Below are 19,383 nucleotides of genomic sequence, written 5' to 3' on the forward strand. Positions count from 1 at the left end.
CTTGCCTGCGACCCTGTAGAACAGGATAAAGCGGCTAGAGATAATGAGATGAGATGAGAAGATGCATGGGGCAAGCCCAAAATAACTTCACTCTGCAACACCATGCCATCATGAAAGGCTCACTTATTACTCATTTACCAACTACTGAAGGCTAGCACATGCTTCCTCTGAGACACGTGAAACTAGCCAACCACATCTTTTCAAACTATATCACCAGGCAACGTAGCACACTCAGAGGAAAGCACTATCTGCCCTCTTCCACATACATGAGCCCAGAAATGCCTGTGATTACTAGTGTCACTGTGATTGACAGGGGAAAGAAAGCATGCTGTCCCAACCATGCAGGTTCCCAGGTACTGAAGGCTGTAGCATCATGATGGTTTGAGACACATGATTCTTTTAGTTGTACATAAAGGAATGAGCACTCTAATTTAGATGAGCCAGTTGACCTAATCCACGTCTTTGGACTGTCAGAGGAAACCCACGCAGGCACAGGGAGATCATGCAAACTCCGCACAGAAAGACCTCAGTTAGCCGCCAGGTCCAAATCCAGAACCTTCTGTGAGGCGATAGCACTAACCACTGCGCCACCCTATCGTCCAACATGATGCTAATTAGATCAGAGGTGGATTTGAGGTCATTTTGATTTGCATTGAAAATTACTGTTATCAATATCAGTCGTCGTCTTCTTTCGGCTGCTCCCATTAGGGGTCGCCACAGAAAATCTGTTCCGCTTATTTGATTTGGCATAGGTTTTTAGACCGGATGCCCTTCCTGATGCAACCCTCCCCAGTCTATCTGTGTTTGGGACCAGCACTAAGTATACACTGGCTTGTGCAACCCCAGTAGTTGGGTATTTTACCTAATCTGCATGTCTTTGAACTGTGGAGGAAACCGGAGCACCCGGAGGAAACCCACACAGACACAGAGAGAACATGCAAACTCTACACAGAAAGGTCCTCTTCGGTCGTGAGGTTCGAGCCCGAAACCTTCTTGCTGAGAGGTGACAGTGCGAACCACCACACCACCATGCCGCCCAATATTAAGAGATGTCTATCGAACGAATATTCAACTTTTTTGATCAACATGCCCAACAACCACTTTCATATTTATAGCAAAGTATTCACAAATACATATAATGGAGGTATTATACTAATTGTTCACAGAAGTATCATAGCTCTCTGTGAGTGGTGTTACTATTTATTAATGCTTTTGGACTTGGATCAAAATGTGACATATTTCCTCTAAACAGACCTCAAAATGTACAAGATTTCAGTTTAAAATACAAAGAAATGATGTTAGCTATATTTCCCATGTGCATGTTGAATAATTATTAAGCTCTTTAAATATTTTTATTAAACAGGCTAATAGCAATGAGAATATTTCTCATCTCCTGAAATAGTCTGGTATGGAAACTGAAACATGAATAATGAGGTCTAGTCACATCCAGTTTTAACCTGAATAAAGGTTCATGATTTTATTGTTAAAATTGTTCGCTTGTTGTGCCAAACTATACTCATTCGGACATGTAGTTGGTTATATAAATTTGCTGGTCGCGTAGCTGTAAGAGATATTTGGATGCATATCATGATTCTTTATTGTAGATACACTAAGTGTAACAAACAAAGGCATTACCAGCTTGTTTTAATGGTGAGATTTGCACCACACAAACACTATGCGTATTTGTACTACTACGGTACATTATGGTCCTTTTTTGCTCCCCTCCTCATTTACTGTGCTTGTGTAATGTAGCACTGGAAGGGCTCACAACCTCACTTCAGTGTGCAATATGCAGAAAGATACTAAAAATTTGACTTTGAATACTATCACCAGATTCAAATAAATATAAAACGTAAAGTAAAAATGAAATATTTAAAAATATTAAAGGAAGGCCATGAGATGAGACTCACCTCTACATGCTGACAGGTCTGAATCAGCTTCCCCATTAATGATTCCAACTCATTACTCCTCTTGATCAAATTGCTGAGGTTGGAGTCCAATGTGTGCTGTAAGAAAAAGAGCACAGTATACTTCCTTAGATGTATATGTACTGAGCATAGAAATTCAGATCCCTCAAAATTCACTGACCTCCAGATACTCCCTTTCTGCCCAAGATCTCCTCATCATGACTGCTCGACTACAGTCGTAAATAGTGACTGGAGCGAACGCAACAGGGAAGGAGACTGAGTAAAATAAAAAAATAACTTGGCCCACTCGACTGTTAAATTCAGATAAAATAGCCCACTTCTGACATTGTGTCCACCTATCATGTGCAGTGCCTCTTATATAAGATATTTTCGCCCAGAAACAAGCCTTTTTTTTTTTTTTGTGCATGGCATCTTGTTTCTTCTTGCAAATTTTATCGATATGCCTTCAATGCTGAATATTGTTATACATCAGTCAGGGGGGAAAAAATATAACAGGGAATTAAAATTGCAAAAGCATACTGCATAACAAAAGGGACCCAGGAGCAGTCTTTTGATTACATTTATTCAAACACTATGGTCATAATCCTACGGACCAAATCAAACAGAGTAAGCCAAGACAAATCCATAATATTAATTAAAACAGATAGGCAGTGGTCCAAACCAGAAATGAACTGAAACACAAAGGAGTAATGAAGAAGTAGGAAGCTAAGCAATAAAACCAGTGAACAATGGAAAGTTAATCTTAAAGGTCATAGGCAACGGTCGGAGGTGGAATGTAGAATATCAACTTTATTGTCTAGATTCTGAAATTAATTAATTTAGTGTTACAATACAAACAAGACAGTGCAACTGATGTTAACAGTTCAGCTTTCTCATTACAATATTATTAGTTGATATTAATAACAATCTGAGTCATTGGTGGTTCATTCATTCTGCTCACTACAGATATAGGCCTATATATTTTTTGTGTATAGTTAATTTCCATTGTATGTTGTACTGAAATTAAGTCATTTAGTCAGCTCTCACAAGAAATTAAAAAGTTGGACCAGGGTCTTAAATCTTATTCAGTTAAAATTAGGCTAAATAAAAAGCCTCAACTTGAAACAGTCTAGTCTGGATTTCTTTTTCAACGCTTCAAGGGGTAGATCTTGCTTGCCATCTAGGCAGAGGTTAGGGATCTCGGGCATAAAAAGGTTGGTGACCACTGGTCTAGAAGAACAACCCAAAAAGCGAATTAAATTTTCCTAGTGTCTAATTTGCACCCTAAAATTGAATAAAACGGTTAAAATATACTGTTTTGCCCAATTTCTGAAGGTTTGTTTACATCTCACTTATGCGCACTTTCACCGCCAGGGGACCGTCGTCGTGACGTCGTTTAAGCCCAACAGACTGGGAGCAGCTCTGTGTTTACTTGCGAACCGAGCACACGTGTACGGACTTTGGTCGTGAGAGTTTGTGTAAAATGTCTGAAAGCGATAGCAATTTTGAAGTAGGAACTCTCCAAATTAAATATCGAGAGGTATAAACCATATATGTACGAACCTATGGCCGTTGTGAAGCAATCGGTGAATGTGGCTCACTGGTTTGACCGTGCAGCCTCGGAATCGGACAGCGACTCGGCCAACTCTGATCGCAGTGACCCCGGACCTCAACAAGACTCGCGCCCAAACGATTTATCCTGGTAGTTATGATAAATTCCTACTTTCGTCATAATACTAAATAAGATCCCTTTTGAAGAATAATTAAACCGCCCTCCATATTGGATATAGGGAACGATTACTGGACAGTGCACCGGTAGGCCACGTTAGCCTGCCATCCACAGCATTATACTATTTATAGCCAACTCTAAGCGAGGAAATATCCCTTTGTCTTATTTCCACAATGATTGTACAGGATCCCTCAGGATTCTTGACTTGTCAATTGCAAGCAAAAGTAAAAATGTTTACCTCCAATTTTCTCCTTTTTGCTTGAGCATTGCTGGTCTGTTTCTTCTTTGACTGCTTGGTTTTGTTTCACGCGCACAATCCACTCTCTCTGCCTCGTCTCCTCTTCTGGAAAAAAACAACCCTCTGGTTTCATGCGCACAATCCACTCTCTCTGCCTCGTCTCCTCTTTCGGAAAAAGCCAACCCTCTCGCTCCGCCTCTTCTCCTTTTTCGGAAAAAGCCAACCCTCTCGCTCCGCCTCTTCTCTCTCGGTAAAAGGTAAAAACTTCTTCCTGAACCGGTCCCGTTGTTAGAGTTCACTGCACAACAATAAGGCATGGTTTTTCTTTGGAAAGTCCCGAACGCATGTCTGGACTCAAGCCGAACGGCAATGCAAGTAAACGGAAGTGGACTCAACTCAAGCGGTTTGTTTGTCTTAAATGACGTCACACGCCGAGTGGTCACGAAAATAGCCAAACAGAAATTTGCCACGATCCGCGCTAACTTATTTTAATTATTACTTATTAACAATACTTCTTGGGACCAGAAGAAAATTACAGAGGTTTTTTTTTTAACATTATAAAGTTTCAAATGTGCATAAAATTAAAACCACTGCCTATGAGCTTTAAATACTCATGCTAGACCACAAGCATACAAGTGTCTGAGATTCACTTGTACTGTAGGACAGTCATGGTTACGACTAATCACTCATGCTAATTAACAGTGAAAACCCAAGGTGCTGAAGAAAGACGCAAATAATGAAAGATAAATGTACAGTACATCCAGATTAAATAAATAAATAAATAAATAAATAAATAATCAATTCTTACAGGGCTGCCTGTAAAATTTTTATTCACAATAAAATAATGATAATCATTCACTTTAGAACGATTCTGATTAAGTCAGTCAGCTTAAATCCTTCTAGCGGTGGATTTAAAGCAGGATTTTCAAACACTAATTTAGTTCAGCCTCGGACTGAATTCATTTTATACCATTGTCCTGACTCTGTGTGGCGAGGAAAGGACATAACAGCTGCCATTAGCTCAAATTGCGTGTTTCGCTCAGTCCCTCATTCAATTTCTGTTTTTATTCCTTTTAACACCGTATGTGGTCCGTTTTTGTTTGTTTCAAAAGGGCAGTGGGTTGGTTCTCTCGTTCCTGACTGTGCCTATCCACTTCAGTCTCTTCTGGAAATGAATGCCGTGTGGCGCTCTACGTTCTGTATGTGCAGTCCTAATACTAGCCAGCTGTCTTTGTCTGAGACAAACATGTTGATTATGTTTGAGACAAGCAGCTTTGAGCAATTGTCGGCACCCATGCTTAGCTATATTCATCTCCGAGGGAGGGGTGGCCACAATCATGTGCGATAACACAGGGGAATAGAACTGGATTTGTTTAGACAGATTTAAAAATACAAATCTATCAAAATCCAGTTTGCAAAGCCATAAAGCTGCAGAACAAAGCAAATGATAACCTCATATTACTAACAAATTGTTGCCTTGCAGATGCCTGGAAAACCCCACTGATTTCACATGATTTCACAAGAGCAGGATTGGAAACTGCCTGAAATGATGGACATTTTCAATTCGTGTGTGTGTGTGTGTGTCTGTATTTTAGGAAGGAAGCCTTTATCCTTGAATTTTTATGGAGCTGTGCCAGAGGGTGAGGAAGAGAGAGCTGTGCTACACTCCTGTATTTCCAGTAAACTATTTTGCTTTTCATCTGCCTTATGCACATCTCATTTTAACCAAAGCAATAAAATATTTTTTTTTTTTTTGGGGGGGGCAATAATGGCAAATTGCAATATGAAAACACATGTATGACAACATATATACGTGTGTGTGTGTGTGTGTGTGTGTGTGTGTGTGTGTATACACTACCGTTCAAAAGTTTGGGGTCACCCAGACAATTTTGTGTTTTCCATGAAAAGTCACACTTTTATTTACCACCATAAGTTGTAAAACGAATAGAAAATATAGTCAAGACATTTTTCTGGCCATTTTGAGCATTTAATCGACCCCACAAATGTGATGCTCCAGAAACTCAATCTGCTCAAAGGAAGGTCAGTTTTATAGCTTCTCTAAAGAGCTCAACTGTTTTCAGCTGTGCTAACATGATTGTACAAGGGTTTTCTAATCATCCATTAGCCTTCTGAGGCAATGAGCAAACACATTGTACCATTAGAACACTGGAGTGAGAGTTGCTGGAAATGGGCCTCTATACACCTATGGAGATATTGCACCAAAAACCACACATTTGCAGCTAGAATAGTCATTTACCACATTAGCAATGTATAGAGTGGATTTCTGATTAGTTTAAAGTGATCTTCATTGAAAAGAACAGTGCTTTTCTTTCAAAAATAAGGACATTTCAAAGTGACCCCAAACTTTTGAACGGTAGTGTGTGTGTGTGTGTGTATATATATATATAATATCCCATATAAAATCACGATGGAATTACAGCAGCAGTACTAATCTGCGACCTAAACCATGAGACATCCAAGAAGAGACCACTCTATTTTTGGCCACTTCCTTTTGGTTTCCTCCCATCCAGGCGTCACTGTAATCAAATCTCAACACGTCAAGGAGAAGTGTGTAGGGTAAATACACAAAAGGAAATGATGTGCTATGAAAATGAAATGATGTTAAGGAAACAATTATAGTTAGATGGGATTTGCTGCATAAAATATGTAAAAAAAAAATGTTAACTGGGATTTATCAAGACTGGCTGATTAATCCGCATGAATAAACTAGTTGATTATAGTTTTACATTACACTACGTTAATGGCATTTAGCAGATGCTCTTATCCAGAGTACAAAATATTCAGAGCAGCCTGGGGAGCAGTTGGGGTTTAGGTGCCTTGCTCAAGAGCACTTCAGACATTCCTGCAAGTCCAGGGAATCAACCTTTTGGTCCCAAAGCGGCTTCTCTAACCATTAAGCCATGGCTCCCCCCCAACAGATGAACCATGAACCATCAGTTTTACTGGCTGAAGTTCAGCTGTATTTTTTCCCCCTGAGTTATTCTTAAAATTCTGCTATTAAATTTAAATTTCTTATAAAGCTAATGACTCATATTTTTACCCTCACACAACATGTGCTCCATGGAACAAAAAGTAATCCAACTAAATACTGCATCTTCCATTGTACTGTGTATAATAATGAAATATGAAAAAAAAAACCTAATTTTAGGGATGCACTAAATGGCCACCAAATACACAAACACTGAAAATAACAAAAATGAGCACATCTGCGTTTGTCAGTGATGAATCATTTGAGCCAATATGCTTTGTTGTTTTTGTTGTTCTCCTCACCGTGTTCCCACAGGAAGTGACAGAATGTGACAAAGTGACAGGAAGTCACTTGTTCTCAATGAATCTTGGTGATTCACACATTGTCAGGTGTTAAATCACATCAGGTCGAGCTAAGTAGCAGGTCTTGTCCTTGAAATAAAGTTGAGCAGAATTTATGCAGGGCGGCACGGTGGTGTAGTGGTTAGCGCTGTCGCCTCACAGCAAGAAGGTCCTGGGTTCGAGCCCCGGGGCCGGCGAGGGCTTTTCTGTGTGGAGTTTGCATGTTCTCCCCGTGTCCGCGTGGGTTTCCTCCGGGTGCTCCGGTTTCCCCCACAGTCCAAAGACATGCAGGTTAGGTTAACTGGTGACTCTAAATTGACCGTAGGTGTGAGTGTGAATGGTTGTCTGTGTCTATGTGTCAGCCCTGTGATGACCTGGCGACTTGTCCAGGGTGTACCCCGCCTTTCGCCCGTAGTCAGCTGGGATAGGCTCCAGCTTGCCTGCGACCCTGTAGAAGGATAAAGCGGCTAGAGATGATGAGATGAGATGAGAATTTATGCAAATGAGAAGCTGTGAGGCAGAGGGAATTTTTTTTTTTGTTGTTTTGAACCTTAACCATCTCTTGTTGGCTTTGATCAGAAATATTCCTTCTCTGATGAGGCTGATTAGTGCATTAACAACCTTGAACAGCTTTCACAGTTAAGCAAACTAGTTAAATCATCATGTAAAGTTCAGTGCGTCTATTGTTTCTATGTAGTCTATTCATTCGATGGCAAATATTAGCTGCTGAGATTTAAACTGGTTTGTTAACCCTCTGGGGTCAAGAGCTTCGCTGGCAAAGCTTGGCAGGTTTAGAATGAATAGGTCATGTATTTAGAGAAATATCTTTGTGAGTTTTTATCATGCAAGCATAAACACCCATCAGGAAAGAAAAAATTACACATTGCATTAGCTGGGCATCATCCTGGAAACCATAGCAAAGAATGTTTTCCATGAGTGAAGGAAGCCTACTAGTGGCCAACATAACAGTTTGGGTGACGTGAATGGAAAAAAAATCCAACATATGGGATTCACAAATGAGCTGCTGTCACAATTATACAATACGGCAGCAACCCTGAACGCTGGCACACACTGACATTGCACACCTGCTTTGGTGTGTCATTAGACCCATTTATACCAGACCTTGCTGATCTTGTGTTCCAAACTATGACTGTCATTGCCAAACAAAGTGGGGCAACCATTAGTATTGTCAGGCCGGTGTCCTGTTTGTTTTCCCTGAGCCACTCTGCCAGAGGTATGTCCTCATCACACTGACATCTGTTTCTAGTGTCTGGCCAGATCTTTGGGCCAAAAGGCCCTGGATGAAAGCTTTTCAGCCTCAGAATTTCAATTTGTTGCTTAAATTTCAGGTTCATGTCCTTAGAACATGACCCAAAGGCTTCTGCGTCAGCTTTGCCACCAGAAAGCTCAGCTGTCATTTCCCTCTGTGGGACTCCACTGCATGTGTCACACTTGCATGCCCCAGGGTGCTGCTCCTACTATTGTAGATGAGCAGAAACAGGAACATTTTCTCATTTGGCAAATGAGTCACAACCAAAGTGACGGAGTAGATGAGGGTTAAACCAACAGAATTTGAACTCTCAACCTGCTGATCAGTAGTCAAGTCAAGTTTATTTGTACAGCGCTTTTAACAATAAAAATTGTCGCAAAGCAGCTTTACAGAATTTGAACGACTTAAAACATGAGCTAATTTTGTCCCTAATCTATCCCCAATGAGCAAGCCTGTGGTGACGATGGCAGGGAAAAACTCCCTCAGACGACATGAGGAATGCCCCTTTTCCACCAAAGCAGTTCCAGGGCTGGTTTGGGGCCAGTGCTTAGTTTGGAACCGGGTTTTCTGTTTCCACTGACAAAGAACTGGCTCTGGGGCCAGAAAAACCGGTTCCAGGCTAGCACCAACTCTCTGCTGGGCCAGAGGAAAGAACCGCTTACGTCAGCGGGGGGGGCGGAGTTGTTAAGACCGACAACAATAACAAGACCGCGAAAGATCGCCATTTTTAAGCGACGAGAAGCAGCAGCTGTACAAATGCGAAGTCATCCATTATTATTGTTGTTGTTGTTGCTGCTGCTGCTTCTTCCGTGTTGTTTTTGCTTTGATATTCACGCCAAGGTTTATGCAAACGTAGCGACGTAACTGACGTATACAGCGACATAATGACGTATACAACAACGTAACGGACGTATACAGCGACGTAATGATGTGTCTTCTCTTAGCACCGCGAGCGATGGAAAAGCAAGCTGGTTCTCAGCTGGCTCGCAAGTTGAACGAGTTGTGAACCAGCACCAGCCCCGAACCAGCCCTGGAACTGATTTGGTGGAAAAGGGGTAGAAGAAACCTCGAGAGGAACCAGACTCAAAAGGGAACCCATCCTCATTTGGGCAACAACAGACAGCATGACTATAACATTAACAGTTTTAACAAATGATCAGTATCCCGGCGGCACGGTGGTGTAGTGGTTAGTGCTGTCGCCTCACAGCAAGAAGGTCCTGGGTTCAAGCCCCGTGGCCAGCGAGGGCCTTTCTGTGTGGAGTTTGCATGTTCTCCCCGTGTCCGCGTGGGTTTCCTCCGGGTGCTCCAGTTTCCCCCACAGTCCAAAGACATGCAGGTTAGGTTAACTGGTGACTCTAAATTGACCGTAGGTGTGAATGTGAGTGTGAATGGTTGTCTGTGTCTATGTGTCAGCCCTGTGATGACCTGGTGACTTGTCCAGGGTGTACCCCACCTTTCGTCCGTAGTCAGCTGGGATAGGCTCCAGCTTGCCTGCGACCCTGTAGAAGGATAAAGCAGCTAGAGATAATGTGATGTGTGATGTGATGTGATCAGTATCCCAAAGCCTTAACCACTGAGCCACCACTGAACTGTTATCAGTTTTATTCCACAACTGCCGCCGATGCACTTGGATGTGAGTACTCCATCACCCACAACAGTTAAAGGTTTTTGCAGTGGTCACAAAACTACGATACCAATTCACCCTCAGAGTCCCATTTTCAAAATGCTTTTAGATGATTAAAAAAAAAATCACAGGTTCTGGTAGAAAAAAAATATATTTCTAACACTCCTGACCATTTCAAGTGGCAGCATTGGCTCCATAATTAAGGTTCTGGGTTCCTGATCGGGTCAGGTTTTCAAGCCCCAGCACTACCAAGCTGCCACTGCTGGGCCCTTGATCATGGCTGACTTCCTAACAAGTTGGAGATATATAAGGATACGTGAAGAAAAGAATTTCACTGTGCTTTAATGTATATGGGACAAATAAATGAGTCTTCTGCTTCTTCAAATGTTATGCATGGCAGATGCAAGAACCCATGACTGGTTTTGATGTAAAGGATATGGTTTCCTTTATTTTTCATTTATGGGCCAAGTGCTTCTTTTCATCCTCTCCTATCAGGACAGCAGAATGTTTCAACAACCACTTGGCCTTTGCTGGAGGCCAGGAACAATATTTTGTATGTGTGGCTTCTGTGCTTCTCTTTGAATAAGATGTATATCCTTTTGTATCTGTATTGTTATGCTTGGGCAGTGCTTCTATTTTTCTGAGATCTGTGCAGCAGCCTTGCATTGGTCAGCCTGTACTTTTTCCTTCTTGTTAATGTAGTTTGCCTGCTTTCAGTGTGCTCTACATTACTTACTGGCTGCACTGATACAGGTTTAGATTCCTCGTGACTGCAGAGGCATCCACCATCCACTAATGCTTTCAGCAGAGCCTCTGGCAATATGGACTGTCAATTCTAAGACACATATTATACATCTCAGGGTGACATTTTTTTTTCTTTATTTTTGTGCTCAATTCTTGGTCAAAACACAAACATGATGATTTCCACTCGTGCTTTCAACACTGGTCTTAGTGGGCTTCCACTTAATCATAGAACCACGGTTACACTCATAATGAGTGTTTTGAGGTCAGAGAAGATAAGAGAGTCTTAATCATAATCTCTGAAAAGCAAAAGGCCAGATGGCTGGTCTGAGCACGAGCCCCAGTAAATGTCGTACATGCTCTGTTTTTTTTTTTTTTTCTTGCAAATGAACCAGGTGAGGACCTTAATTAGGGAATTATAGCTTTGGAAAATTACCAAATTAAAATTTTGATCTTTTTAGGTTTGCATTGCCCAAATAAAAACGCCCATCCTCTGAACATCTTTTGTCTCATCTCATTATCTCTAGCCGCTTTATCCTGTTCTACAGGGTCGCAGGCGAGCTGGAGCCTATCCCAGCTGACTACGGGCAAAAGGCAGGGTACACCCTGGACAAGTCGCCAGGTCATCACAGGGCTGACACATAGACACAGACAACCATTCACACTCACATTCACACCTACGGTCAATTTAGAGTCACCAGTTAACCTAACCTGCATGTCTTTGGACTGTGGGGGAAACCGGAGCACCTGGAGGAAACCCACGCGGACAACATGCAAACTCCGCACAGAAAGGCCCTCGCCGGCCATGGGGCTCGAACCCGGACCTTCTTGCTGTGAGGTGACAGCGCTAACCACTACACCACCGTGCCGCCCCACATCTTTTGTATACTTCTCATATATTTAATAAACTAAATTGCACTTAGGGCGGCATGGTGGTGTAGTGGTTAGCACTGTCGCTTCACAGCAAGAAGGTTCTGGGTTCGAGCCCAGTGGCTGATGGGGGCCTTTCTGTGTGGAGTTTGCATGTTCTCCCCGTGTACGCACGGGTTTCCCCCACAGTCCAAAGACATGCAGGTTAGGCTAATTGGTGGCTCTAAATTGACCGTAGGTGTGAATGTGAGTGTGAATAGTTGCGTGTCTCTATATGTCAGCCCTGTGATGACCCGGCGACTTGTCCAGGGTGTACCCTGCCTCTCACCCATAGTCAGCTGGGATAGGCTCCAGCTTACCCGCGACCCTGCACAGGATAAACAGTTACGGATAATGGATGGATGGATGGAAATTACACTTAATAAACAATGTTGAAATCTCATCTGATAACATTATCCCCTCTCTCTAACCTTTGTAATAAATGTGTATAAAACCTTTGTATAAATTTGTAATAATAGGACCATCTTGGCACTATATTTATCCCATTACCTAGCTGTTTATTCTGTAGTTCATACCTGATGGTCTCATTAATCATATAATTATATTATATGTAAAGTAATTAAGGTCAGTACTTATAGCAGCAGAAGTACTGTATTTATCCCTTCTAAGAACTCAAACTACAAGACCTAAAGATACTGTCATAACCCGGTCATGATGGCGAGCTTTGTTTCTAAAAAGTCTGGGAAGTTGCTCATTTTTAATATTAAAAATGAGCACCCTTGTGCACTGGTACTTGTGTAATTTACATATTATTATGACTAATATTAATGCTGATGCCTAATGACTAATTGACTCCAATGCAACATTTATTGTTTTCATTTGTTGAGTTATGATTAAAATTTAGAAAGAATCCCAAAAAAGTTCTCAGCAGTCAATGGTTAGTTCTTCAAACCTGGCATACTGTTCTTTTCAAAGCCATTCTGCTCTCACGACTGCTTTTATTTTTCTCATCATTTCAGGAACAAGCCATAAAACATAAACTCCATGACCTGACAGTGTCCTTCACAGAACTGATCCTACACTTCAGCACTGTCCCACAAGAGTCATCATTCTAACAAATAACAGATGCCAACAACTGTATAAAAGAAAAAAAAAGTCATTGTTGTTTGTAATGTCGTATTTACTGTGATGAAGGAACAGTATAAGTTGGCTGTTGGTGTGTGAACCATGTTCATGCCTCAGATTGACTAATCAAAAACTAATTTTACAAAGTGAATCATTTTGGATTTTGGAAACTATGATTAAATATGGATTCATTCATTCATTCATCCATTTGCTGTGGATCCAAAGCCTATCCTGGTAACACTGGGTATGTGGCTAGACTACACCCTGGATGGGTCGCTAGTTCTTCTCAGGGAACCACACACACGTTCACACCTACTGGAATGTGTTCAAGAGTTGGGAGGAAACCGAACGACCCAGATGAAACCCACACAGACACAGGGACAGCATGGACAGAAACTCAGCACGGACAGTAAACTAAGCTCTGGATCGAACCAGGGGTCTTGGAGTTGTGAGGGATCAACACTACCTGCGTCACCATTGTGCTAATTAAAATATGAGTTTAAGAAAAAGCTCATATAAAGTCATCCAGAATAAGCTGTTAAACGTACCTTTAGTTTCTCATAGCGCTCATTTAGCGCTGCCACCTGGTGGTCACGGTGACGTCCGACTAGCTTGCAGAGAGAGCAGATGAGCTGCTCATCCGTGACACAGTACATGTTCACTTTCTCCTCTTCATGTTCGAGGCACTGCAGACCTCTGAGATGCGAGTCAGGCAAAGGTTCAATGAGGCGATGTCCAGTGAATGGTTTCTTGTTGGGGTGGGTGGCGCGTAGGCACTCCTCGCAGTAAGACACCTCACATGTTACGCAAGTCTTCACAGCACACTGTGGCGGTTCCTGCTCACAAAACTGGCACTGCACCAGCTCAGTGGGTGAGGAGGGTGCAGTGGCAGTCGTCATGGCGCCTAGAGGGCTGTCGCCTGGTGAACTGTGCCCGCTGGAGGACAGAAGAAGAGTAGCAGAAGTCGAAGCCCTTTGGACACGATCGATGATGTTTTGGAGGGTGACGTTGCGCTTGAGTGCATCCAGGCCACGCTGTGGGCTCAGTGAGATGGCATAGCGGCACGTAGGGCACTGAAAAGCGCAGATGGCGTCGGATGGCTCACCTGAGGTGCAATGCGAGACCAGGATGCGGCGAGCACAATTGAAGCACAGACTGTGGGCACAGGGCAGCAGCAGGGGGTCCTCAAACAGCTCCAGGCAGATCGGGCACGTCAGCTCCGACTCCAGGGTTTCCATCCTTTTTAGGTGGAGCGAAGAGGGAATGGCATTAGCAAAATCCAGGAGCGCCAGGCAGCTATCTGAGAAAGATGGCATACAGAGAGAATTCAGGTGAAAGTTATCAAGCATTTCATGGAGCGTGTATAATAGTATAATATAATCCTCAGTGATTTATTTTCGGTTTTAAGTAGATTAACCTGTAGATTCATCATGTGTGCAAAAGACAAAAGCATCAACATTCACAGTAAAGTATCATTAACATTCATTTCTTAAAATAACGTTCTCTTATCTCTGTTTAACAAATATGCCCAAAGTATGTTGACGTAAAAGATATATATGCTCATTCAACTGCAGGACAATTTGAAGTTCCTGAACATTTCCAAAGAACTTTCTTTTTTTTTTTTTTAATTAGCATCATATTATAAGAGCTATTACCAAAGGAGAAATCCATCAACACATCCATAGATATGTCAGGCACGTCCTAAACAAGCCAATACATTTGTCATAATTAGCCATGACACTTCCTCTCTCATCACTGAAAAACTCTATCTGTGAAACATCCACCCCTGCACTAACCATCAGACTACATCAGACCAGATGCTTGAACTCTTCAGAAACCCTGAAGCATGCTATTAATATTTAAATGTGTCACAAAAATATTTCAACAAGCTACTCTGACTTGCGAAGACAGAAATTACATTATGACCCTCACAGAATGGATTTCATTTTCTGCAGATCATTTGCTTTAAAACTACACATGGAGGATTTCGATTCTTTCAGTGTATTTCAGACAGATGCACTTGTTTAGAGTGTTTTTCAAGGCTAGCGTCACTGACCTACATCTCAGTTGAGCCATCCTGTCCTTCAACACCCACCCTCTCTGTCATGTTTTTTTTTAAATAAAAAAAAAAAAAATCAAATAATAATCTTGATCTTCAAGAGTAGTAATCTCTTAAAGGGCTTTAAATACGTGACATATTGTATATTAAATTGAATCGCAGTATAAGTCAACAGCAAAGCCAAAAATAAAAGCAAGCCTGAACGTGAATATATTTGTTCTGTCTATGCAATAGAGGTGAAATATATGTTTTTTATACAGAAAAAAACAGCCACAAGTGACAAGTCACCTCAATCTGATGGCGCCTTGAAGAAATGATTTACTCTGGCAGTGCACACACATTTGCAGAGACTCCTATAAACACCAATACTTTTCACATTTTATCAGTACCCACCAATGGATTTCTCCCGAGACCAGGCTTCAGCGACATCTCTCCTGATGATCAAGCCCAGCGACCCAAATTGAGAAAGTGACGAGAGGCTCAACACGCAGAGCCTCATGTAGACAGCTTTGTCTAAAGCAGCCTAACAGCTTGCATCGTTTCAGTCCTACTCAGCACACACACACACACACACACACACACACACACACTTCCATTCTAATTGGCTTAGTTCTGGGATGGTAGTTGTGTCTAATGTCTGTTTCGGCCTGTCTCTTGTTTCACCTCCGAACAGGAAAAATAAGCTTTATCCCGACAATTCCAGGAAAGTCAGTTTCCTCCACCCTGTGGCTTGGGCAGCCAGAGGTGTGTGCGTGGTGGGGGTGGTAGGGAACAGAGGAACTGACAAAGTCAAAGATATGTGAAGAACTGGAAGTGCATTCCAGCACAGAGAATAGTTCATTTAAGCGCACAACATACTGATGGAAATCTGTTGTGAGTGAATGTGAAGAATAGAATGAGGATGAAAGAGTTGCCCTCTTGTTGCCCATTGTGTGTGAATGAGGGATTAAATCATAGAGGAAAAAACACCAGGAGTTCAGGCTGGCATGTACACTACACACACGCGGCAACTCAAAAGTGTGTGCGGCTTTCCTGTTTTTTTTTTTTATTATTATTTTACAATTATTCAGTTAAATGGAAATTTAACTACAGACAATAGCGTGGAACAAACAGGTCACAGGTGGTAGAGGAAGGAGCTCATTACTACATATTGACATCCTGAGGTTTGATTATGGAGTGAAATTAATGGGAATGGCATGTCGAGTGAAAAAAATAAGTCAGCGGGATTTGAATCCACTTTTTAAACTACTACGGTTTACATTTAAACGTGACTGTAGCTTGCAGCACATTTTGCATCCTTGTGAATAGAAAGCGAGTGGAAAATAGAATACATTCAGTGACCTTTTAATCTAACATTCCTGTAGCAGACTGTAATCAATGCACTTTCTTCGTGGGTATGAATTGCACCCAAATTCTTGCTGAATCCAGCAACCAAACGAGGAATCATTTTTTTTTCCTTGCACATGAACTACATTTGACCCTTTTCTGTGGGATCACCTGAATGCCATGCGCGCTTTTCTGCTTGCTTGTTCACATGTGGCAGAATCACAGGACATTGGTAGGTCTAAACATGAGTCAGAGCTGAGCCATCCTTCAAAAGGGGATGATCTATAACCATAAAGCACATCCTGCACTTTTAAAGCTAGACTGTCTTTCAGATTTTTCAAGTAGAGGTCACAAAAAGAATTTCCCCCGACACTAGGGTGCATCAGTTGCCCCCTAAAAATGAAAAGTTCCTCCGATCATGATGCATTTTTTGTTTTTATGTTCCTTTTGGGAAGAAAACACACTGGGTGAAATATTTTGACAAAATTCAAAAGTTTAATGGTGGCACCAGGAGCTCAAAGTTATGGAAAAAGCTGCTATTTTATGACTTTTATGACAAAATTTCGATCACTTTTCATGAAACATTATGGCACCTTATAGAGTATACCAAATATCTTAGATACACATTTTTAGTACATATTCTAAATATATCATCAAGCACAGTTTGAGTTTTAGCTGTTCATTGAATCATTGTTCAACTACTTTTAAACAATACAAATGTATTATGAATCACATTAATGCTTCTCAATCCCTTGCAAAGGTTCTTAACATGATCTCTGGGTCACAAGAAATCAATAAATGGAGTCCAACATTGTGATTCAAACCTTACGCGAAAACATAAAGCGTTTTCTGGCAAAAAATGAACCTCATGGTGCCACCATTAGACTTTTGAATATGGTCAAAAAATTTTACAGGATGTCTTTATTGGCGAAAAGGAACACCCAAACAAAAATGCATCAGATTTTATGAAAGTGAGGGCAACTGATGCACCCTACCCGACACTGAATTATTTTTGGTTAATGGACTGAAAGCGACTGAATTCGAATCACAGACTTCCAATTTTATTAGGTTTTTTTTATTAACTAGAACAATTGATGAATTTAGGGCCGTGTGGCCCTAAATTCTCCGTGATTTTTTTTCTTGCTTAACCATTATGCAATAGAGATCTTGCAGTCACGTGACCGGAAAGTACACAACCGCCATCTTGTCGGTAAAAAACACCGCTGAATACCGCTGCACTCGTGTACAGAATGGATCAATTTCAACCGACGGACTACACGGCTCATTTTTCTAATGAACAGATAACTAGATATATGTCTAAAATAAACGAGCTACAGATTAGTGACCCTTATGGCTTACCGGACGGAGTTTTCACGACCGGATTTTGAACTGCCAGCGGAATACCCGGACGTGTATAATTACCTCATTAACTTTCCCTCTGTTCAGTGGTGAAGCACTGCGTGCCTATAAATCTCTGGACAGTTATCTTTACAGAAATTCAGGATTTGTCAGCGACTCAGATGTGGCATCTTGTAAACAAGAATCCTCATTGGACGGGTAAGTCACTTAAGTATTGAGTATAGCACTGACCAGCCGATTATAGAATAAGGTAATTCCAGCTGTAATTCCAAATCGTCCGTCTTGTTTACATGGATCTGGCGTTGGAGAGGTAAAGGCTTAGCAGTGGAGGTTTGAGTAACTGTTTTCTGAGCTTAGTCAACAAGCCGGCTCTGCAGCCTCGCTTTTGCTTCCGCTCCCGGCGCCGCCTCCTTCGCTTTGCTTCCGATAACAATCCAGGGAGACCCCGCTGGTCTCGCTATCTCGTCCGGAATGTTGTGCATGCGATGGAAATCGCTACAAACCGTCATTTTTTGCTGGAAACCAATGTCCAGTAAGTCCATATGGTTGTAGTGGATATTGAAGTCCGGTACAGACGAACAACACGCAAAAATACACATAAAAAACATAAAAAACGTGCACAGGTAGGGAGAGCTTGTAGCCGCAGCCTTTGTAGTAGAATTGTATATAGTAGGGTTTTCCAGAAGAAAAGGTAGAAGTAGAACCAGAAGTAGAAGGCGGAATATGGCGTTTGACCGACAAGATGGCGTCTGTCACAATCTGGATCGGCTGTGACGTCACATGCAAGTGCTCCATACAAGATACTACGTCATGCAGTACGTGGTGGGCTTTCCCTGTTTGCGCAAGGCGTTGTGGGATACAAATTTGAAACAGGAGAGAAAAATGGCGGAAGTGAGTGTGCGAATGAAACATGAAAGACCAAATACAGTCACAGAAAGTGAGAAGAAAAGATGTTATGTTGCGAAGGAAAGGAAATGCAGGACCAAACTAATAAATATCGGCGGTCAGCGAGCACCTCGGTGTGATCAGCTGTTCGATTAGCGACAGAATGATGGAACTGTCAGTGCACGGTCAAAGGTAAACCTGTAGATGGCAGTAATGCAACACTGTGGACACCAGCTACCATAAAACCCAAAAGATGAAGAAGACCAAGACTAAGGTGCATGTGCACACGGACTTCCTCTGTCTGCTTGACTGCGTGAAGCGAGTGATTTCATGCACATTATTTGCTCGGGAATCCCCTTAAATTAAATAACTTCCCAGCCACAGAATGGCCTGATATATATATATATGTATATATATTTAGATATTACAAAAATAAACCTATCACAATAACCAAATTTTAGAGGGAACTAAATTTCACTGATTTTATGAAATCAAAAGGTCATCTACTTTTAATATTTTTTAGGGCTTTTTTCACCTTTATTATTGGATAGGACAGTGTAGAGACAGGAAATGAGCGGGAGAGAAAGACGGGGAGGGATCGGGAAACGACCTCAGGTCAGAATCAAACCTGGGTCCCCGGATTTATGGTATGGCACCTTATCCACCTGAGCCACGGCGCCCCACTTTTAATATTTAGATGGATTCAGACAGCATGCTCTTAATGCCAGTTTGGAAATTCATTCTCAGTTATTCAGACTCTGACAGGCGCGGTTTTAAGGGGTGGCAAAAGGTGGCAGTTGCCACTGTAAAAATATGTCTTGCCACCACAGTTGCCCCCCTATTTTAAAAAGAATTATTTATTAAAACACATTTTTGAAATTCAGTTATCTATCTACAGAGGTACTAAGCCCTCATCTCAT

General features: G+C 41.7%; 1 protein-coding gene across 3 annotated transcripts in view; it reads right to left on the minus strand.

Annotated features, from left to right (window-relative positions):
- Positions 1–19,383, minus strand: part of mid1 (midline 1) — a 65,301-nt gene that overhangs the window by 28,051 nt on the left and 17,867 nt on the right. For 2 of the 3 annotated variants that reach the window (XM_060898729.1, XM_060898730.1), the window contains 2 exons: positions 13,383–14,134; positions 1,911–2,006 (listed from right to left, as the gene is read on the minus strand). In XM_060898729.1, coding sequence (XP_060754712.1) covers positions 1,911–2,006; positions 13,383–14,072 — 786 coding nt within the window. In that variant the 5' untranslated portion in view covers positions 14,073–14,134. Of the gene's footprint in view, positions 1–1,910; positions 2,007–13,382; positions 14,135–15,286; positions 15,915–19,383 lie in introns of those variants that run through there. The other variant, XM_060898728.1, reaches the window with a different exon arrangement.

Source organism: Neoarius graeffei, chromosome 18 (genome assembly GCF_027579695.1).
Source record: "Neoarius graeffei isolate fNeoGra1 chromosome 18, fNeoGra1.pri, whole genome shotgun sequence".
Taxonomy (NCBI): Eukaryota; Metazoa; Chordata; class Actinopteri; order Siluriformes; family Ariidae; genus Neoarius; species Neoarius graeffei.